The sequence below is a fragment of the Tenrec ecaudatus genome, chromosome 13, assembly GCF_050624435.1.
Source record: "Tenrec ecaudatus isolate mTenEca1 chromosome 13, mTenEca1.hap1, whole genome shotgun sequence".
In the NCBI taxonomy this organism is placed as follows: Eukaryota; Metazoa; Chordata; class Mammalia; order Afrosoricida; family Tenrecidae; genus Tenrec; species Tenrec ecaudatus.
In genome coordinates this window covers 1,524,254-1,546,326 of record NC_134542.1, presented here as the reverse complement: position 1 = coordinate 1,546,326, position 22,073 = coordinate 1,524,254, and the positions used below count along the sequence as shown (strand labels likewise).

The window sequence follows — 22,073 nt, the reverse complement described above, 5'->3', positions numbered from 1 at the left end:
TGGGGTTAGGGAACAGGCTGCTTACTGGCAGGGGAACCCTGGGAGGGGCTACTAGAGGGAGGCCAGGTGCTGGGTGGAAACGACTGGCAGTGTCACCTAGGTGCTTAGCGTACTGAGGCTTTGAGGCCTGACAGTGCAGAGAGATGTCCAGCTGTGTGGTCTTGGAATTCTATCAAGATGAGGGACCTGAGCTCCCAACCCAGGAGACTGCCCACCTGGCCTCAGAGGGAGGAGCTGCAGCGGCCGCTCATTAAAGCAGCAGGCAGGGGCTCCGCCGCCAGTTCTCTTCCAGCGTACAGGCCTTTGGGACTTGATGGCAGAAAAGTTAGCAGCTCTATGCGGAGGCCACCACGCCGCCGAGACTCCTTTCGCAAGACTGGATTAACTCGCCGGGCGATGAAAACACCTGAGAAGGCCAGGGAGCTAGCGGAGCGCTGTCACTCCGAGGGCCGGGATCCCGCTCCCCTCGCAGTCTGGGCTCGGCACGCTTCAGCCACCGTGCAGCAAGCTTGCGGGGTGGACGGTGAAGCCGCGGGAGGGCCAGGGTCCCCCGGCGAAAGTGAGCACATCCTGAGATCAGTCCATCACCCCGCACCCCTGAGCGGCCAGGTCATTTGAGGACCAGGCGGGGTGCGCAGCGGGTCGCTGGACTCGGGTGGCAGTAGTGACCGCCAGGTCTGCCCATTACTGCTCGTTCGCCACCGCCACCGGCCAGCACCCAGCACAGCCCAGATCTGGACGCCGAAGGCGCTTCCGGACACAGGAAGGAGGGACTCTTCCTGCGCACTCGCGGTGCATGCTGGGGTCTGTAGTCCGCGTCAAGGCCTCGGTCACCTTTGTTCTCTCAGTCCCAAGAGGCCGCGAGTCCCAGTCTGGACGCCCGGCGCGAGCGAGGTCAGCCCCAGGACCAGATGCCCGACAGCTTTCTGGGCGTGAGCCTCCGTAGGGACGGCTCCGCCTCCGACAGACCCCGGAAGGGGAAGGAGAAAGCAGCAGCGAGGGACAGCAGCCTCGCGAGAGCGAGCAACGAGCTCCACCCTCGAGAGGAGATCGCGGGGCGGGGCGGGGCGGGGCGAGCTCCGGTGTGATTGGGTTGGCCTGTCATGTGATCTTGAGTGACGCCTCTGTTTGGCTGCAGCCTGGTACCCCGCGGTTACCCGGGCGACGGAGCGGAGGCTGCCCCCCTAGAGGGTGGCTGGTTGGCAGGTTTTCTAAAGGGCATGGGGGGCGGGGCACCGGGGTCTCGCCGGGGTGGGTTCCCCTGGGTCCGCGGCCCCTAGCCCACGGGCCCGGGTCGCTCACGCGGCCACGATCGTTGCGGGGTCCGCAGATGGGAACCCGGGGCGTCGACAATGCGAACGGGTCTGCCGAGCCGCCGGCGCCCGAGCTCTTCCGCGACGCCGCCTTCCCGGCCTCGGACGCCTCGCTCTTCTTCAACTTGTCCACTCCGCTGGCCCAGTTCCGGGAGGATTTCACATGGCGGCGGCCGCAGGTGGGCAGTGTGGCGCGGGGGGCCGAGGGGTGGGCCGTCGGCGGGGCGGGCCACAGCAGCCACGCCCTGGGAACCCCGGGAGCGCCAGACTGGCTGCCTGAGTCCGCAGTCATGGCTCCCAGCTCGCCTCCTCTCCAGCCCACGTAGGATGTGCCGGACACCCAAGCGCTAGATCCCGCCTTTTGGAACCTGCTGGGATGCGAGGAAACCCCTGGGGATCACAAATTGCTCACCCAGAGGCTCTGCGCAAGAAAGGCCTGGCAGTCAGCTTCTGAAAAACACCAGAGAGCCTTGCTGTTCTAGCTTGGGTCACTGTGGGATGGAGTCAAGTTCATGGCAGGCCGGAGGAGAGCAACAGTTCAGGAGGAGATGGAAGGCACAGCGAGGAACTCTTCAGAAGGCAATGTAGAGGGGCCCATGGCCTGCAGCTGAATTGAAACTTTACGTCTGCTGAGTGAGACAGCCCTGAGTGGCCACAGGCCTCACAAGGCGTCTGGTGGCGGCCAGCACCCCTTGCAGGGAGCTGAGTGGTGACTGAAGTGGCTCTGAGGAGTCCATCTTTGGACCATCCTGAGAGCAGGTGGAGGGGAGGCAGAGCCAGAGCATGAAGAGCCTTATGGAATTTGGGGCTTATTTCAAGAAGATGTGGCTTTTGGGTGTCGTGGGAGGCTCCTGAGGAACAGTGGGTTAAGTGTGCTGCTGACTGAAAGGCCTGAAATTACAATCCACTAGTCACTCTCTAGAAGGATAGGGTCACGTGCTTCCCTAAAGATTTACACCCATGGAAGGCTAAATGGCAGCTTAAGGAGACCAGGACTGGAGCCAGAAGAAGAAGGCACTGTGGACTCCTCTGCTCTCAGAGCCAGAGAACTGGGTACTGTGGGACAGGAGGCCTGCTGGCAGTCTGGGGTACCTCTGGTCACTTGGTGGTTCTAGGCTGAGTGCCTTTGGGCTGAGACTTACTGGTGGCATCCCAAGCAGGGCAGGGGGCCTAGGTGGCCCAAGAGGCTGAGGGCCAAAGAGAGAGACCTGCTGTCATAATGGAAGAACTGTATCCCAAGCTGTTCCTGATCCTGAATTGGAACCTGTTACTACCTTAATAAAGCCCATCCTGTGTGCATGCTGTGTGAGTTCTTTGTAGCCATTGCCCTGAATCCTAAGGCCAGCTGGGGTCAGCGAGGGTCAGCAGCCTGAGGGCGGTGGTAGGTGTGATCTCAGCCTGGTGTGAATCTTCCCTGGGCTGGTGATGCAGATAAGAGTTCTTCCCAGTGCAGTTAGGGCAGGCGATCAGGAACAGGACATCTTGTGTTCATGCTGGGGGCTCTCTGCCCAAGGAGGTGGGCTGACTGAGCAGGGGTTAGGGAAGGGAGCCAGGATGAGGGCAGGAGGACTGGGTTGGTGCAGGCCCAGTGCCTTCTGAGACAAGGCCCTGGGTGCAGAGGGGGAGGGGAGAGCCTTGAGGGCTTTTCAAGACACTACCGAAGGGACAGGGCTCTAGGGGTCTGGGTGTGGGGCAGGCTTTCCAGCAGTGTTGGGGACTCTCTGGGGTGTTCTGTGGTCAGTGATATTGGGTAGAGGTGGATGGCAGGATCTACCCAGTGTCGGGGGGTTCCTACTGATTTACAAGAGTGAGGAGAGATAGCATCTCCAGAGCCCAAGCTGGACTGGATGGGGTCTGAGGCCAGGGATCTCTGGGATAGTGGTTGTAGGCCCTGGGCAGCTGGTGTGGAAGGTAGGTCCTGCCTCACTGGACACCTTACTTCTTTCAGGAGCTCTGTGCGGCACCCCGGCTCTTTCCCGAGAGCCCCCAGGAGGGACAGGTGAAGCAGGGTCTGCTGGGGGATTGCTGGTTCCTGTGCGCCTGTGCGGCCCTGCAGAAGAGCTGGCGCCTCCTGGAGCAGGTGCGGCTTCCCCTCGGGCAGTTCCGGGACCCCCGGCTGTCCCTCCCTGCAGAGGGGGGTGAGTTACGGAGCCCTGTGTGCTACACATTGTGGGCCCCGGGCTATCCATACAGTCAGTTGCAGCAGATGTGGGTGGACGCCAACCTAGAGTAGGAGGGCAGCCGGGGACCCTGGTGTGGAGTAGTGGCCTCGGCTAGTCGGTGTTGACGGGCGTAGGCTAAATTGACAAGGGTTAGGAAAAGGCTCTGCCCTCCGGAGGCCCCAGGCTCCCTCGGGAGTGGCCTGGCCAGCCTCCTTCCCAATGGGGCACCCAGTTCGGTGCTGGCTTTTAGGCACACTGCCCTGCGGACTGGGCACCATGGGGGGTGGGGGGGCTAGTAAAGGTCAGGCCACAATTCCAGTCATAGTGCCTGTCCCCTCCGCAAGTGGGCTGCTCTGACCACAACCACCCCCCACCCGTTGGGCTTTGCTCAAAGGCAGCTCATAGCTGCCTCTGCCTTCCCTGGGTGCTAGGTCATCCCCCTGGGACAGCCGAGCTGGTTGGAGCCTGCATACCGGGGCTGCTTCACCTGCCGCGTGTGGCAGTATGGACACTGGGTGGACGTCATGGTGGATGACCGCCTGCCGTGCCTCGCTGGGCGACTCTGCTTCTCCCGCTGCCAGAGCGAAGACGTGTTCTGGCTCCCCCTGCTGGAGAAGGCCTACGCCAAGTACGGGGTGGGCCCGGGTCGGGGCTGGGCTGGAGGAAGGAGCAGGCCTATGCCAAGTACTGGACAGGGTTGGGGATGGACAGAGCAGGGCTAGAAGGTGAAGGTCTACACCAAGTACTGGCCAGGTCAGAAGTGAGGAGCGGGCAGGTGGGACTGGAAGCCAGGGAAGGGCCAGCATGGGACTAGATGGAGCTACCCTAAGCCAGGTATGGGGCGGGGCTGGGGCGAAGCTTGAGAAGGCCTCCATCAGGTGCGGGGTGGGGCTAAGAGAGGAACACCTACTTCACGTATGGGCGGGCTAGAGTGTGGAGAAAGTATAGGGTGGGGGGGAGGATGGGCCTAGGAGTAGGGAGGGACCAGGGTAGAACCCATGGCCTGGCTGGAGGGTGGGGAAGGACTAGCCCAGTGTGGACCAGGCCTTGGCAGGACTGGAGGAAGTCTAGACCAGCTCTGGGGCTGTTGCTTGGCTCCTCCACTCCCACCCAGCTGAGGGTGTGTCAGCCTTCCCTCCGCCCCCCTCCTCCCTGCGGGGAGGCCAGAAATGAGTAGAGGTTGGGCTCCCTCCTGGACAGTGCCTCCAAAGTTATCTGGGGCAGCAGGGGTGGCCTCTTGCAGGTGTGGGTGGGAGGGACAGCGTACAGGGGCGCTGGTTCCTCTTGGTCTTGGCTCAGGGTCCGGCCTGAGGGGCCAGGTAGTGGCCCCTCCGTCTACTGTCCACCGGCGTGCCTGCAGGACTGTGAGTGAGGGCGTGGGGGCTGGAAGCCAGCCCACCCACCCACCTTGGAAGGCAGGGTATGGTAGTGACTGGGAGGCCAAGCAGCAAAGGCAGGGTCAGGGTGGGCTGACGGTCGGGGAACATCACCTTGCTCACCTGCGGCCTGTGCCCAGGGTCCATGGGTGCTACGAGCTCCTGTGGGCAGGGCAGGTGGCAGACGCCTTGGTGGACCTGACTGGTGGCCTGGCAGAACGGTGGAGCCTGAAGGACTTAACAAGGACCAGTGCCCCCCTGGATGGAACAGGCGGCCGGGGACACAGGACCCTGCGGCAGCTGCTCCCCCTGAAGGACCGGTGCCTGCTGAGCTGCTCGGTGCTCAGCCCCAGAGCAGGTGAGGGCGGCAGAGGTCCCCCAGCAGGGCCAGGCCAAGACTTGTGCTGACTGCCGCCTGGCTGGCCTGGCAGGCTGGCTTCATAGCACATCCGGGAGCCTCGCACTCGCCCTCCCTTCAGAGCTGAATACACACTCAAGGGAGCCCTGGTGGTGCAGGGGCTAAGCGCTCAGCTGCTCACGAAAAGTCCACCGTTGAAACCCATCAGCTGCTCCAGACCTTGGAGCAAGATGAGGCCATCTGCTTCCACGAGGAGAGCGCGTGGGCACTTTCACTGTGGGCCAGGACGACTTGACATTAGCACGTTATGCTCATGGAAGAACGATTGCGGAAAATGAAGAGAAAAAAGCCACAGTCGAGTGTTTGGGGGCCTGGCCCTGTTTCTGCGCGTGCATGCACATTAAACGCCGTTTCTGGGTGTCACCACTCCGGGCCATGTGTGGGCTTCAGTGGCCCCACCTGGTTTTCTACACTCTGCCCAGGTGCGGGTCCACACACATCCTGCTTTTTCCAGCACCGACCACTGCCATTGGTTCCGGTGTACAGTCTCATGACTGAGAAAGCCCATTGGTGCTGATGGCCACTCGACCCTGTGGTGGGTCTCCAGGCGCCTGGGCCAGGTGGATTCCCCATAGGCGTACAGGGCACAGAGCACACTATGGGTGACAGGGTGCCCCTGGCAGCTGCAACAGCCTGGCCCATCCAGCTAGAGGTCGGCACTGAGGTCAGCTGGGTAGGACAGGGCGCTGGCAAGGCCTCTCGTCCCTCTCCGTTTTTCTCTCCCCCCCTCCTGTGCCCCCCACTCCTGAAGGCTACCGCTGTGCCCCCAGCTCTGCCCCTGCTGGCCCTGGTCTCTGTGAAGTTCCAGGGAGTGTCTTCCCCCCCCCCCCCCCAGCTCTACCCAGTCAGGCCCGTGACCTGGCAGTCTGTCTGAGCTGTGCTGGCCCAGGTCACCCCTGACACCAGGCAGAAGGACCCTAGCCCAGGCCTGCGCCACCTGTGCCTGCAGTGACCCTCTGTCCATGTCCCTCCCGAAGGGGCCCAGGAGCTGGGGCAGTTCCACGCCTTCATTGTCTCAGAACTCCGGGAGCTGCGCACGCGGGCTCACGGCAACGTCCTGCTGCTCCGTGTCCACAACCCCTGGGGCCGGCGCTGCTGGCAGGGGCCCTGGCGAGAGGGGTGAGTGTGGGTAAGGGCATGGCTTGGTCGGGTCTGGGGGGCACTCTGGGCCTGCTGGCTGAGACTTGGCTTCTCCCAGGGGCGCAGGGTGGAGGCGGGTGCAGGCAGCTGAGGCGGCCGAGCTCCTGGCCCAGCTGCAGGACGGGGAGTTCTGGGTAGACGAGGAGGAGTTTGTCCGAGAGTTTGACGAGCTCACTGTTGGCTTCCCCATATCCGAGGACGGCTACCTGCAGAGCCTCCACTCAGGTGACACTCAGTCCTGCCTCCCCCCCTTGGGCGTCTGTCCGTCCATCCGTGCATTAGTCACTGCACTCACCCATTGGCGCCCTGTCCACTCCAGGCCGGACACTGTGCCACACCCAGTCACTGTTCGGGGCCTGGGTCAGAGGGGAGTCAGCCGGAGGATGCCGGAACCACAGCAGCTTTCCCAGCAACCCCAAGTTCTGGCTGCGTGTCTGGGAGCCCAGTGAGGTGTGCCTGGCTGTCCTCCAGAGGCCCCGGGGACGCCTGGGGGACAGCCGAGCTGCACGGGGCCCAGCCAGCCTCCCGGGCAAGAACCTGCAGGCCCTGGGCCTCCATGTTTGGAAGGTATCTCCTGGGGACAGTGCTGGGGCTGGGTAGCTGGGTGTGGCCCTACCATGCTGGCCACCAGAGGGCAGAGTGGGCACTAGTCTTGTGGCTTCACGTGTTGCTTACATTATAGAGGTCCTGCAGGGACACTGGCCGTGTGTGTGTGCACGCATGTGCATGTGTGTATATGTGTATGTGTGGTGTGTGTGTGCTTGTGCGTGCACCCTCAGATCGCAGCCCTCTCTGGCCCCCAGGTGGACAAGCGGCAGGTCAGCCTTCCCCGGGTCCTGTCGACACCCCCCACTGCAGGCACTGCCTGCCATGCGTACGACCGGGAGGTCCTCGTCCACTGTGAGCTCTCACCCGGGTACTACCTGGCCGTGCCCAGCACCTTCCTCAGGGAAGCACCTGGCCAGTTTCTGCTGCGTGCCTTCTCCTCTGGGAAGGTGGCCCTGAGGTGGGCGCCCCGTGTCCCCGGTGGGCAGCCTACCCCTGCTCATGCCCATTCTGGAGCATGCTGGCCACACTGCCCTCAGCCCAGCCATTCTCACCCTCCTTCCGTAGTGCCATCAAGTCAGTGCCCAGGAGCCAGACCCCCAGGGGCGCCTTCCCTGCGGGGGAGTGGGAGACCGTGCAGCTGCAGGGCCGCTGGCAGGCCGGACAGACAGCGGGAGGCAGCAGGAACTCCCCCTCCTACAGCAGCAACCCCCGCTTGTCCTTCTCTGTGCCCGGCGGCAGGGACACCCCCTGCTGCATCCGCATCACACTGCGCCAGCACTGCCTGGACAGTGCCTGCCATGCCATCGGCTTCCACATCTACCAGGCAAGACCCCAGGCCGCTGCCCTGGCAAGGGGTCTGCAGGGGCCCACTCGGGGGCGGGGGGGGGGCGGCCACAGTCAGACCCCAACCAGATGCATACTGAAACCCCTTTGATGCCCACTTGGGGACTAGGTCAGTCCTGTAGCCTCTGGGGGGGTGGCAGGTCCTGGTGGCTGAGACCAGAATCACTCCTGTGCTGCAGTGCCACGCCTCCACCAGCCATGTGGGCAGGGCTTTGCTCCTCACCTCCTCACTTGTGGGTTGACCCTGGGGAACTGCCCACCTGATGCCTGCCCTGTTGGCACCCACCCACTACCATCTGCCATCCTACACATGCCAGGAAGTTGCCGGGAGCCTTGGGTCTGCAAGGACCACCACCCTGCTCTCCAAGGGCAGGGCGGATCTGCTAGTCTCAGGTGGGGCCTGGTCATCTTGGTGCCCAGCCAGGCCAGAGTCTCTGCTGAGGGCACTGTTGGACCAACCCTGATAGGCTGTGCCAGGGGTGGCATTTCAGAGTCCTGCCAGTCTCGTAGCTCCATGAGCCCAGGCCAATGATCCGCCTACTGGACTGATCTCCAGAGCCCCGGATGGGGACAGAGACAGGGAAGGTGGGCCATGGTCTCCTGTCCACCCTAAGCTGCCTCCCCACCGCAGTCTGTCCCGGCCAGGTTCCAGAGGGCTATGGGGACCTGGGCGCACCCTCCCCTCTGCACCAGGAGCCAGTATCTAGCTGCGTGCCCCACCGCCATGCTCTGGAGGTGAGCCAGCTCTGCCGCCTGCCCGCGGGCACCTACACACTGGTCCCCTCCACCTACCTGCCAGACAAGGAGGCGGCCTTCACTGTCACCATAGCAACCAGGATCGACAGGTAGGTGACTGTGCAGGTGGGTGCGGGGCCCCTCAGCCAGGAGGGGCTCGAAGCTGATGGCTGCTCACTTCCACAGGCGGTCCTTGCAGAGTCGGGAGAACCTGGGGCAGCTCCTTCAAGAGGTAGGTTGGTCTGCCCAACCCCGGGGTATGGGGGTGTGACCAGCCACCCTGTCTGCCATCTGCCTCTCCATTCACGGCGGCCTCCTTGCCTCCCCCGCAGGCCTCCTTCACCGCCGTCATGCAGACTTGAAGAAAGGCCTGAGTGTCTGCTCTGGTGACCAGCCTCCCGTGGCCCTCCTTGGTACCCCCACCTCGCTCTGCCCAGTGGGAAGCTGCCCAGGGCCTGGGAGAGAGACGGACAGCCCAGAGCCCCGAGCCTTGGGGCCTGACCCTCATGTGTGCCCGAGGCTCTGAGGACCAGAGGAGGGCGCCCTGAGATCAGCGTCCAATGTCCGGTTGTTTAGGATCGGGAACATTTGTATGAGAGGATTTTCTAAATAAACCAGTGGAAACTGCAGCTGCAGCCAGACCTCAGGGACAGAAGGGCTCAGTCTGGCCTCTCCTGTACGCCACTGTGCTAATGGAGGGTGGAAGGAGGCACTGGATTGGGGAAGAGGGCATGGGAAGGTGGCAGGCGCTGCCTTTCACCATGGAGGTGCAAGAGATCAGAGGGCACAATCCATCAATGGCCCATAATGCAAGGAGAGGGTCCCAGGTGGGGAAGGGTGGTCTTGGGAAGCCTCTGGCTGTTGAGGGTGAGGGTGTCCACCTCTGCTTTGTGGGCCTGTGTATAAGATGGTGGATACAGCAGTGCCCCTGGCCAGGCGGACTGCCAGCAGTACAGGAGAGGTGCTGGTCCCCACAGGCCCCTACTCTTGTCCCCTGAGTGTCCTAAGCAGGACCACATTCCACTTCAGTGTTGGCCCAACTCCATGGTCATTAAGGGTGGCAGTGACCCTGGCCATGTGGTTTCTGACCTCAGTGTCCCTATGGGCCTGTGCCCACTGCCCCCACCCCCGACTTCCAGCCCAGCCCGCCTCCCCCCACGCAGAGGGCAGGGCCCGGCAGGGTGGGGTGAGGGGCCGGTAATCTTCCTCACAGCTCTCCACCCAAAAGGAGCCCCTGCTGCAGGCCCACCCGTGGTGGGGAGCCCTGCACAGGTCTGAGAGTTCTTGCTTCCTGGGCCTCAGCAGCTGAGCTCCAGGACACGGGGGCGGGCAGTGCTGCCAAATGGGGTAGGCCCTGCGGTCAGGGTCAGTACTGGCTTAAGGCTGCCATGCTTGTGGGTGTGTGTTGTGTGCACGTGCATGTCTCTGTGTGTATGTGTGTTCCCTGCACTGGCTGCATGTAGGGGGCCATGTCCCTTCATCTGCGGGTTCAGGAGCAAGCCAAGCCCAGGAGTGAAGTCTGCAGGCTCCTCCCCGCCCCCAGGGTCCCTCCCTACCCAAGTCACACTCGCCTCGCCTCCCTGGGGTCCCAGACTTGGCCAGTGACTCCGTGCCCAGTGGCCTCTCTGCATACCAAGGCTAGGCCCCAGGCTGCTCTCACCTTAGTGAATGACCCAGCTCTCTATGCCCCCACAGCCCTGGCACTGCCCAGTGGACTCAAGAGGCTGATGGCCACTGGCCTCTCGGGGAGTGGTGCAAGTGGGCCCACCCCAGGGGAAGTCTGGGGGGAAGGCTGCAGGCCATCTTGCCAGCCCTCGGGAATGGCCGGCCACAGTGCACACGGAGCCCAGTGGCCAGAGGCCCAGGTGTGATTCTAGGCCTGCCACATCGCCTGTGCGCAGTGACCTAGGCAGCCCTGGCTACAAGCCTGGCGCCTGGCAGGGGCCTCACCCTGGACCTGACTGTAGGGCTGTCGGGAGAGCACCCTGTGCAGCTGACTCGGCCTCGACTCTGAGGCAGGGATGCAGAGTGGAGGGGTAAGGGCGCCACGGTGACATGCTAACCAGTCCCCCACCACTGTCCTGCAGAACCCACGGGCCGCCTATCCATCCGGAAGCCCCTCTCTACTGTTGGTCGGTCAGTCAATCAACACCTCAACCAATCGGACTCCCCGCCGCCCCTAGGCTCACTGGCTTCTGCGAAAGCAAAAATGCCTATGTGTCCTCCCCACCTGGGCTTCCAGGTCCCTGCACCTCCCCAAACAAGGGATGTGTGTGTGGGGGGGGGGGGGGCGTTGGCTACAGATGGGTCAGAGCGTAAATGCTTCAGCTGCCCTGCCCCCGTCCCATGACCCTAACCAGAGCCCCGGGCAGGGCAGACACCAGGAGTCAGGTGGCGCTGACCAGCTCAGCGCCTTCCAGCCGCACCAGGTGGAGGTCAGTCAGAGCCTGGCCACTAAAGAGGAAAAGTCTGCCCTCGGGAGGCAGCCTAGGGGGGCCTCGGGCCCTGGACAGTTCCTGGCCCCTCCTGAGTCAGCCGTGGCCCGTGTGACTGTCCAGAGTCTGTTCTCCACTCAAAGATTGACAGCTGTGGTCCAGGTACCAGCCATCGGCACCAGAGGCACCCACCCTTGATCTCGGGGGCCCTGTTGGCAGGGCCCACTTCACAGCAGGGCTGAGCAGTGTCCCTGAGCCGTGGCTGTCCCCCTCCCACTGTCCCTGGGCAATGTAGGGTCATGGCAGGGCTACCTTGGTTTACCCTTGGAGCTGGCTCTGGAGTTCCTGCTGACCCTGCCCTGCTGAGCAGTGCATCCAGGGGCAGTGACTGACCTGGCCTGACACCTCGCTGTCTGGTAGCCGCTCCCACTGTGGTGAGGACTGGGCTCTCGACTCAGCAGATGGACCGAGCCCAGGGTTGATCCCAGAGACACGGGCAGGCCAAGTCCCTGCAGATGAGGACCGAGGTCTTGCCCTCAGGTATCCGGGCCCAGGCAGATCCAGCCCGACAGGTCTGGGCGTGGGCCTAGGTGTGTGCCCCTCCCTCCGGACTCTGCCCACCAGCCCAGACTTTCCTGTTCTTCCCCACTTCCTGCGCCAGCACAAGAGCCAGCGCCTCTGTGGCAGGGATCCTCTGGTCCTGGGCCTCCTTCACCCAGCTACTGGGTGAGTATCCAGGGCCAGGGCTCAGGACGGGGGCCTGGCTGGGCTGGAGTAGGTGAGGCGGGGAGCAGCCAGGCTGAGGCTAGCTGCTGTGTCAGGGACTAGACCTGGGGCCCTGTGGTTCTCGGGCACTATGTGTGCACCAACATATGGGGATGGCACAGGGGACCGTGTGTGTGTGCTCTGTGTGCCATGGTTCCCAGGCACTGGTGTGTGCACAAGCGTGTGTGGCTGACATAGGGGACCGTGTGTGTGTGCGCGTGTGTGCATGCTCCGTGTCTGCTCTGTGTCCCGTGGTTCCCGGAAACTGTGTGCACAGTGTGTGGGGCTGACATAGGGGACCCACATGGGGTTCTGCTTCCCTCCTCCAATGGTCATGGACTCTTTCTCTATCCCACGTCCTGGTGAGGAGCCCACCAGGACCCCAACATCCCTCTCCGCACTCTGAAACCACTCCAGAGCAGCAGGGCGGCCCCAGTAGGCTGGCACGTGTGGCTGAGCCCGGCTGTTGGGGTGGACCATCTGAACACAGGTACCCTTGAGCATCTTGGCTCTGTGGGAACAGGGGTGTGTCTGGGGTCCTTGACCAGGCTAAGATCTGGGAGCGAGTTCCTGGCAGTGCACTGTGAGGGAGCAGCTGTGTCTGCTGTGTGGGCAGTCAGAGACATGGCCTGGGCCCAGGCTGGGCAGGTAGGCAGAGGCCTCAGAGCTATGTTAACAATTGGGGTCTTGCTTGAGCCACGACTAAGCAGGACCTGCTGTGGATTTCTGCTTCTGAGTGAAGGCTTGGAAGTGATGTTTCCTCATATATTCCTGGTATTCGTCATTTGTCTGTGCGTGTGTGTGTGCCCGCATGTGCTGTGTCTGTGTTTATGTTGTGTGTGCATATGTGTGTTTCTTGGTCAGTTTAGCTAGGAGTCTCCAATTGCACTGTTTTCAGAGAACCAACTTTTCTCTTCCGGCTGCATTGCATTTCTCTTCCTCCTGGCTTCCTCCCTCTCGGCCCATGGCGTGACCTGGTGCCCTGTCTCCTTGTCACACGTCAGGGCATTGACACCTCAGTTCCCGGCTCGAACTCCCCACTCCTTGAACAGCAAAGCTTGAAAAAAAAACTGTGTTCAGTGTTGGTAGCTTTGCCAGATGCATGTGGGCCGAGAGCGGGTCCCACATCCCGTGTCACCCAGGACGCCCTCATTCAGACAGCTGCTAGTGCTGGGACTGTGCATCCCAGCAGTCACCATTGTCCACGTGTCCCCACTCTGTCTGAAGATGGTTAGAGACACCAGCAGTCAAGAAAGATCGAGAGAGAAATGTTGCAAATGTAATACAGCCTGGCTCAGTTGACAGGCAGCATTTTTGGTGGGGGGAGGGGAAAGTGATGAAGGTGTCTAATGTAGTGAAAGGCAGGAAACCATTAACCCCGACACGGAAAAGCCAGACCACCGACCAGGTTGAAAGTGACTGTGAATTTGGGAGAATCAGACACAGCTCGATGGCGACAGCGTGCTGGAGACAGTGACACGTGACAGTGGACAAATGAACGGACCCGTGCAATTTGGGGTCTCAGAACCAATTATTGGGTTTTCCATGGCTTCTTATGGGAAAAATATGCCCAGTTCCCGGACTTTTCGGTGTTCGAACGTGAATTTGGAATGAATTGCGCCCGACGGCCGCGGCATCACCGCGCCTGACACCGAGCCTCTTCTCCCCCAAAGCAGCGATCACTGCCCCTCACCAACGCCGGTGCGTCGTGTTCCACTGGAGTTCCATTCTAAGTACTTCCCAGTTTTCCTGCTAGCCCCTCTCAGCCACACGTGCACCCTTCGTTCTTCACTCCACAGGGCTGCAGAGCGGGGCGCCTGTAGGGCGTCTTCATGGTGTTTGGAGAACGTGTGCTGCGTGGCTTGGACTGATGCCAGGGCTGTTTTGGGTGCAGGATGCTCATCCGTGTGTGAGAAGCATGTGTGTCCAGTGTGGTCAGGGGATGCTCTATGTAGGCTTGGACAAGCCTCGTTGATGTTTGGCTCTTTCCTTCTGTCACCGAGAGCGCACTGTTGAAAGAGCCCACGGTGCCTGGGTCCATCTGCGTGCTCCTCTAGTTCTGTCACTCTGGTTCGTTTATTCTGACCCTCATGCGCGCTTCTCGGACGGCTCTGTGCTTCTCCCCCACTCCAGACCTGTGGCCAAGAGAGAGCAGTCCCTGGAGGAGGAGGAGGGCTGCTTGGTAAATGGCGGGGCAGGGAAGAAGAGGAGGCCCTCCCTCAGGGAGATAGATTGACCCAGTGGCGGCAGCCGGGAGCGCAGGCGCAGGACCCGGCGGGCGGCGTTTCTCTCTGTTGAGCACGGGGGTCGGGTCGCTGTGGGTCAGAGTAGACTCCATCTAACAACGACCTAAGTAATTTGATGACTTGATGCTTTAATAATTTTTTAAACTCATTTTATTAGGGGCTCTTACAGCTCTTATAACAATTCATACATCAATTGTATCAAGTACATTTGTACATATGCTGCCATTATTTCCAAAACATTTTCTTTCTACTTGAACCCTTGGTATCAACTCCTCTTCCCCACCCCACCCCCAACTCTCCTACCCTCGTGAACCCTTGATATTTATAAATTATTTTCATTTTACACCATCTGCTGTCTCCCTTCACCCAGGTTTCTGTTGTTCATCCTCCTGGTTTGGAGGGGGAGGGGGGGTTATAGGTCGATCCTTGTGATCAGTTCCCCTTTTCTCCCCCTCTACCCCCAACTCCCCCTCCCCTCATGGCACTGCTGCTCCCATTACTGTTCCTGAAGGGTTCATCTGTCCTGGATTCCGTGTGTCTAGAGCTCTTAACTGTACCAGTAGACATGCTCTACTGGTTTTGTAAGGTAGAACTGGGGTCATGATAGTGGGGGAGAGGAAGCATTAAAGAACTAGTGAAATGTGTGTTTTGTCTGTGCTATACTGCACCCTTGCTGGCTTGTCCCCTCCTTGTGACCCTTCTGTGAGGGGATGTCCAATTGTCTATAGGTGGGCTTTGGGTCTCTACTCCAAACCACCTTGTTTGCATCAATATGTTTGTTTGGGGTCTTCTGATACCTGATCCCGTCAATACCTCATGATCACACAGGCTGGTGTGCTTCTTCCTTGTGGGCTTTATTGCTTCCTTACTAGATGGCCGCTAGTGTACCTTCAAACTTTTAAGACCCCCAAATGCTATATCTTTTGATAGCTGAGCACCATCGGTTTTCTTCACCACATTTGCTTATGCACCCACTTTGTCTTCAGCAATGATGTTGGGAAGGTGAGCATCATAGAATGCCAGGTTATTAGAACAAAGTGTTCTTGCATTGAGGGAGGACTTGAGTGGAGGCCCAACATCTGTCTGCTACCTTAATACTTAACATATATCCCTATCATTATATATTAAAATTTTACATATGTACATGCCTATGTTTATATCTCTACCAATGTCTTTTGCCTCCTAGTTCTTTCCTCTATTTCCTTTCACTTTCTTCCTGGTCCAATGGTCGTGGGTTATCAGAACCTAGCAACGTTCATGTCACTTTAATCATTATGTATCCTCTCTCACCCCCGAGGGGCCTCCGTCCCTGGCATCTCCTTTGATATCCTGTGCTGTTCGCTTCACTCTTCTCTTTGCATCCAAGGTGACATCACGTGCATGGCTCAGGGTCACTTCCTGCTTGGTGCCTCATCTTGGCAAGCTTTGCTTTTCTCTGAGGCTCCCGCACCGGTGGCAGGTGATGTCACTGCTGACAGGCTGGGCTTGGGGCTTCCGTCTTGCTAGTCACTGGCCACGCGCCTCTCCTTTTCCCTACGATCCTGCTCTGTTAGTCCTGCTCTGCTGATCTCCGTTGGCTGTGTGTCCCCGTCTTTGTCTTGCCTTCTCAGCATGCGGTTTCCTTGATAGCGTACGGTTGACACGAGTGTACAGTGTGCAAATACTGATGGGCCAGGGGATGGTTGACTGCTGTGTGCTGGTGTGTCCAGAGGAGAATCAATGTCAGGCGATACTCTGGGCCCCGCTCTGGGAGACGGGACCTTTGAAGAAAGGTTTGGTCACAGGGGGCTGGGGGTGAAGGCGTTGGATGGTGAGGTCACCTTTGGACTCTGGCATTGAACGTGTTTGCCAGGCCTGGAAGAGGAGATGCCCAGGGGCAGTTCCCTAAATGGCTGTGGGTAGAGCTGGCAGTTAGGGTCACTGGCGTGGGATGGTGGGGCCTGGGAGCGAAGGGGTCTGTTACTGAGAGTGTTGGGGAGAGAAAGGCCTGGCACAGAGTTTAGACGGAACCCAACAGCTTGGGACCCAGTGGAGGACAGCAGGGGGGTGGGCAGTGGGAGCGCCACAGGGCTGGGTGGGCATGCTGTCCTGAAGGCCCAATGGACTGGAGTTTGGGCTGAGTGTGTGTTTTTGGGTTTGACTTACATATTTGGAATACAGGCATTCTCTAAATTCTGCACATCTTCTTGGTGGCAGTTTGACTTCCTTGCCTCTGGGTGCTGCCGGCGCAGGGGGGTTTCCTCCCTACTCTCTCCTTCAGCCTGGTGGTGAACTCACAGGTGCTCCCTCACGTGCACGGGCCCATGGGAGCTCACACATGTGAACATGTCCCACTGTTGCTCACTCACATGCACAGGTCCCACGAGTGCTCACTTCACATGCACAGGCCCCATGGGAGCTCACACACATGCACAGGCCCCATGGGAGCTCACACTTGTGCCCAGGCCCCACAGGAGCTCACACACATGCACACATTCCATGGGCGTTCACACATGTGCAGTCCCTACGGGTGCTCATACACACACATGCACATCTCCCACGGGAGCTCGCATACATGCACATATCCCACGGGTGCTCACACATGTGCATACATCCCATGGGTGCTCACTCACGTGCACATGTCCAAAGGGAGCTCACTCACATGCACACGCCCCACGGGAGCTCACATACGTGCACACATGTATATGGGCCCATGGGAGCTCCCTCACGTGCACGTGTCCCCCCAGCTTACAGCCGTCTCTTGTATCCTGGGTCATGGGAGGGACTTCAGAAAGCTCCTGGAGAAAGAGAAGGGGACAATCAGAGACCTGGACTGGACGGACCTGGCTGCCAACACCCCTTGCTCTGAAAGGGGTCTCATTAGCAGGTCCCCGATGGAGGGGCAGGGAAACAAAGAGCAGAACTCAGAATGGAAACAGACACCAGGCTCAGTGACCACATGGGCACTGGTGGGCACCGAGGCAGGCCCTTAGTCACCCTGACAATCCTGGTCAGAAAACCAACCATTGCAGGTCAAAAGGGCAGCGCTGACCCAGGACAGGCTCCAGACCCAGGACAGGCTCCAGACGCACTGGGGGGCAAGGTGGGGGAGGGAGACGGGGTGGGGTGCAGGGCTTGGCACTGGTTACACTGAAGCAAAGTGCGTGTGGACTCTGCTCAGGAAACGTTCACCTAACACCCAATAAAAAGTTCTTTAAAAAATTAAAGCTCCCCCTCTTCGATAGTTCATCTATGTTAGCCAGATGACTATATCAAATAAAATCCCTTTTCATGAACAAAGAAAGAAAATCATGGAATTCTGCATGTATATTTCAAAGCCCCTCATATGTATTATATACAATGTAATATTATTATATACAATGTTGTCCAAAGACAAATAAAGATCAGAGTTATAAAGAAACTGAAAATAAAAGGCAAGACTAATGAAAACAGAGAAGAGAAAATAAGAGGCATTTACATCAGAAGCAGCTTATGACAGAGTCGTCAGAGCCAAACCTTGCCTTAAGGTGGGGACAGGCAAGACTCTGTGTTACAGATCGTGGACTTGTGGTCAGGGGAGACCAGTCCCTGAGAAGGACATCACCTTGGTAAGGTGGAGGGGCAGTGGCAAAGAGGGAGGCCCTCAGCGGTATGGATGGGCAAAGCAGCTGCAGCCACGGGCGCTGGGACAGTTGTGAGGACGGCTCTGGGCCACGTCGAGGTTGTTCTGTTGGGCGCAGGGTCAGTGTGGGGCCGAGCCAGCTCTGCAGCACCTGACAGCGAGCACTGGAAATTGGGGATCCACCTGTACTCCACACGCCATTGAGACAGGATTTACGAACAACGTCAAGAACTAGGGCCTAGCCAGTGCTCCCACTGACAAGATGACGTCTGCCCAGTGAACCCAGGGTTTTGTGACATTCAGGGAAAGGTGACTTGAGCCACATGGCAGTGAGGCAAGCCCTCGGGGCGTGAGAGGGAGGCCGCTTGGAGGGAGGATGTCTCTAGGAGATTGTGAGGTCTGAGTCACCCCCTAGGGCCCTAGAAGGATGTGGCACCCATGTCAGCTGCCTCTCAGGCTGCGGTGCCTCCCCGGGCCACAGTTCGCACGGGTCCTGTTCTGAGAGCTGCTCGCTGCCAGCCTCCTGTCACAGCCGTTTCTGCCTCAGCCTACAGAGTTTTTCTAAAGCATGCCCTGCGTGCTAGACAGAGGACGTTTCTTACCACCCCACTCCGTGTTGACTTCCTGGAATGTCTGCCCCACGTGTGCCGCCCAGCATGTCATCATGGCCAGAGGAGTGAAGCTGGCTGACCCATTGAGCTCAGTGTCTGATATAAAGGGGTGTTTGGGGAAATGAAAAAATGATAGTTGAATGGCTGACTGGCTAAATGGGGGATAGATGGATGGATGGATGGATGGATGGATGGATGGATGGATGGATGGATGATGGATGAATGATAGATGGATGGACCATAGATGGATAGATGGATGATAGATGGATGGGTGGGTGGGTGGATGAATGGATGATGAACGATGGTGATGGATAGATGATGGATGGATGGAGGACGGTGGAGGATGCATGAAGGATGCATGGATGAAGGTGATGGATGGATGAAGCCAGGGGTCATGGATCTTATCTGTGAGTGAACCTGTAGGTGGTCAGTTAGGGATGACAGGAGCAGAACAGCACATTGCTAGGCATGGGGTGAGCAGATGAACCAACCAGGTCCTCGGCTTGCTGGGTTTGCAAGTGCCCTGAATCGGCACAAAGTACTGGGTGTACGTGAGAGGATCTGGGGATCATAACAAGAGGGACAAACCAAAAGCCAAACTCTTGGCCATTGAGTCCATGCTGGCTCACAGCATCCCCTGTGGGTCCCTGAAGCTGTCACTGTTTATGGGAGTAGAAAGTCCAGTCTTTCTCCCAAGGAGCTGCCAACCATGCGGATCACAGCCCAGCAGCACGACACCCCCGGAGCCCCTGGCTAACACGAGGGAAGACCTGGTCAAGTCCTCTCTATCACCTCTCATGCTGACCCTGTCCTAGACTCTAACCCAGTGCTGCGGCCCTTTCATACAGTTCCTCATGTTGTGGTGACGCCCCTCCCCCCAACCATAAAATTATTTTCGTTGCTACTTCATCACTGTAATTTTGCAACTGTGATGATCAGGCGACCCCTGTGAAAGGGTCGTTCGACCCCAGAGGAGTAGGGGCCACAGATTGAGAACCGCTGCTAACCTAATGGCACAGACACCACATCTCACCTCCACCGGCTACCCAAGGGAGAAGGAAGCTGGCCCTCTCACCAGCTGCCCAAGGCCACCCCTGCTGCTGCTGCCCATCTGGTGTCACAGCTGCCTGCTGGATCAAAGAGCTTCTACCTAGGGATCTGGGTTCTGAAAGGGCAAACCCCACTGACGGCTTCTCTTTCTTGCTGATAGTGAATCCTGTCACCCTTCCTGTTGCTGTGACAGCAGGTTTTACACCCAGCAGGGTGACCAGCACCTACTCCCAGGCACAGTCTCAGCCTTTCCACCCCCTACCCAGACCCATCTGGGAAATGAAGGGCTAGAAGAGCAACTTCAAGGAACCAGTGTGCTAACTCCCCCCCCCCCCCCCCCCCCCCCGCCCCGTCCTCACACCCACAACCCAGTCCTAACCCTGACATTAATCTTCGTCTTCTCTAGGGACCAGTCGGCAAACTTTGGAAGCAGGATCGCCTGTTCTATCCTTCACGACCATTTAAAAGTGACTCGAGGCTCGTAAATATGTTTTTATAAACAAATGAAGTCGCTGCTATCTGAATAGAACCCACGAACATTTCCCGAGTTACTTCCTGTGTGGCCACCCGGCTCTCGACCTGACTTCCTCTCACGCCTGTGGGCACGCTGCCAGGAGGGCCAGGCCCTGGAGAAGGCCATCGGGCTGGTAAGAGGAGGAGTGTGGAGATGAGAGGAAGACCCTGGACAAGCTGGACGGATACAATGGCCGCAACAGTGGGCTCAGGCACAGGAACCACTGTGAGGACAGTTCGGGTCCGGCAGGGTTTGGTTCTGTTGTGCGTAGATACGTGTCGGAGCCCACGTGAACCTGAACCCCAGCTCTTGCCCTGAAGCTAACCCTGACTCAGAAGCCGCTGGCCGCCTTCCCACTGGGCCCTTTGCTTACACCTCATACCAGTCTGTCTGTCACTTGCATGTCTGGTGTCTGTCCTTCTACCTCCTTATCTCCCACAGCCCTCAGTATCTAAGCCGCATGCTGCTGGCCTGCCCTGGGTCCCAGCTGAGTCACCTGCAGCTTCACGCCCGGGGTCCCAGCTCCTGAAGCCTTTGCCAAGGAAGAGTGCCCCCCCCCACCCCCCTGCAATACTGGTTCCTGCCTTCTAGAAGCCTTGACCCTGTCCTCCTGGACAGGGGAGGACTGGGCCTCGTTCTGAGAAGACCCCTGGCTCCCCAGATGGTGACAGATGGTCCTGAGCTCAGGGCTCCTGCTCATGCCACAAGAATGGGCTTCTTTCCCAGATTTCGGGGCATCCTGGCCTGTCTTCCTGCGAGAGGCCCTGTGGGCCTGCTGGGTCTCTAGCTGTCTGCAGGACCAGGCAGGGGTATTCAGTCTGCTTGGCTCATCCCCACATGGGCATCTCTCTACCCAAGCACCCCTCCAGCAGCTTGGCAACACTGTGTGTCTCTATATGTCTGTACACACTTGCACTGCATGCATGTTTTTCAGGTGTGCATGCAAGTCTGTGTACACGTGTACATGGACATGTGTGTGTGCATGCATTTGTGTATATGCATATGTGTGTAAATGTGGGGGCAGGTGTCTGCACGAGGGGTGTGTGTCTCTGCATGGGGGCACGTGTACATGTACCTGTGCATGGGCACGTGGGTGTGCAAGAGGGTTTATGTGTCTATGCACAGGGTGTGTGTGTCTGTGCTTGGCGGTAAATGTGTGTGTCCATGGGGCTGGGTGCAGTCCTAGTCTCCATCTGCCTGCCTGCTGCCTCTCTGTCCCAGGCGGTGATTTCTCCCATCCACCGGCCCTCCAGTCTCTGACTCCCAGGGATACCTCCTTGTCCAGGTCTCCGGTGGAAATTCCAGCTTCCTACAACGATAAAGGGATGCCCCCCCCCCCATGCTCCCACACCTTCTAGACCAGTGGTTCTCACCCTTCCTCATGCAGAGACCCTTTCATACAGTTCCTCATGTGGTGACCCCCCCAACCATAAAATTATTTTCTTTGCTACTTCATTTTGCTACAGTTATGAATTGGGCGACCCCTGTGAAAGGATCATTTGAGTCCCAAAGGGGTCTCGACCCACAGGTTGAGAATCGCTGCTCTAGAGGTTGGCAGTGGTGTGGGAGGCGTGGACTCTCTACTTCGATTCTTTGAGAATTACCCTTTTCACACAGATCCTAAACCAGACAGAGTTACACGGTGAACCCAGGCACCGTCCACCCACACCCACCTCCACCCTCTCTGGGCATTATCAGATCATCCCCCTATCACCCACCACCTGCTGCTCCAGGAAACAGACAGCCAGACACACACACTCACCCTGGCCATCAGGGCGACCCCACACGGGCGGGGCACCCTACTCTGTCGCTCTTTAGGGGAGCAGACAGCCTCATCGCTCCCCTGCGGAGCGGCTAGTGGGTCTGAACCGATAGTTTATGGCCAGCAGCCCCTCACCGAACCTACAGAAGGCTGGAAGATGTCAGCCTATCATTTCATCTACAAACACCTCCGCATGAAGGACAGGACTTCAAAGCCTCCCCAGTCACAGCGCTGTTGCTACACTCGGCCAGCAGGACTCCGCAAGCCGGCTGGCCTGCCCAGTACCTGCCCTCCGAGGACAGGGCCGAACCAACCCCTGCGCCCCCGCCGACAAGTCCATGCCGACTCAGCCACCCTGAGGGCAGGGGGAATGGACCTGGGGGTCACTCTTCACAGAAGCCACAACCTTGTCTCCTGCAGTGTGGCTGATGGCTTCAAACTGGTGGCCAGCAGCTCAGTGGACAGCCCAGGGCTCCATGGAGGGCACAGCGGGGCCTTATTCAGTCAGGGCCATTGGACAGGGGGTGGGGTGGATTGTCGGTGGCCTCGTGGT

The 22,073-nt window shown here is 59.2% G+C and overlaps 1 protein-coding gene across 3 annotated transcripts; it reads left to right on the top strand.

Moving 5' to 3' along the window:
- The first annotated feature begins 1,091 nt into the window (after window positions 1-1,091).
- On the top strand, window positions 1,092-9,178 carry CAPN10 (calpain 10). Of its 3 annotated transcripts, none has more exons than XM_075529335.1 (12): window positions 1,092-1,492; window positions 3,262-3,393; window positions 3,907-4,103; window positions 4,992-5,209; window positions 6,247-6,388; window positions 6,468-6,634; window positions 6,729-6,976; window positions 7,213-7,415; window positions 7,523-7,781; window positions 8,447-8,646; window positions 8,723-8,768; window positions 8,869-9,178. In XM_075529335.1, exons 1-12 carry the CDS (start codon window positions 1,331-1,333, stop codon window positions 8,896-8,898), a joined length of 2,004 nt encoding a protein of 667 aa, XP_075385450.1. In that variant the 5' UTR covers window positions 1,092-1,330; the 3' UTR covers window positions 8,899-9,178. The 3 variants fall into 3 exon arrangements, with proteins under 3 accessions (XP_075385450.1, XP_075385451.1, XP_075385452.1); XM_075529337.1 differs by lacking the exon at window positions 1,092-1,492 and adding an exon at window positions 1,637-2,618 and having other exon boundaries at window positions 3,262-3,451; XM_075529336.1 differs by lacking the exon at window positions 4,992-5,209 and having other exon boundaries at window positions 1,331-1,492; window positions 3,262-3,451.
- The last annotated feature ends 12,895 nt before the right edge of the window (window positions 9,179-22,073 follow it).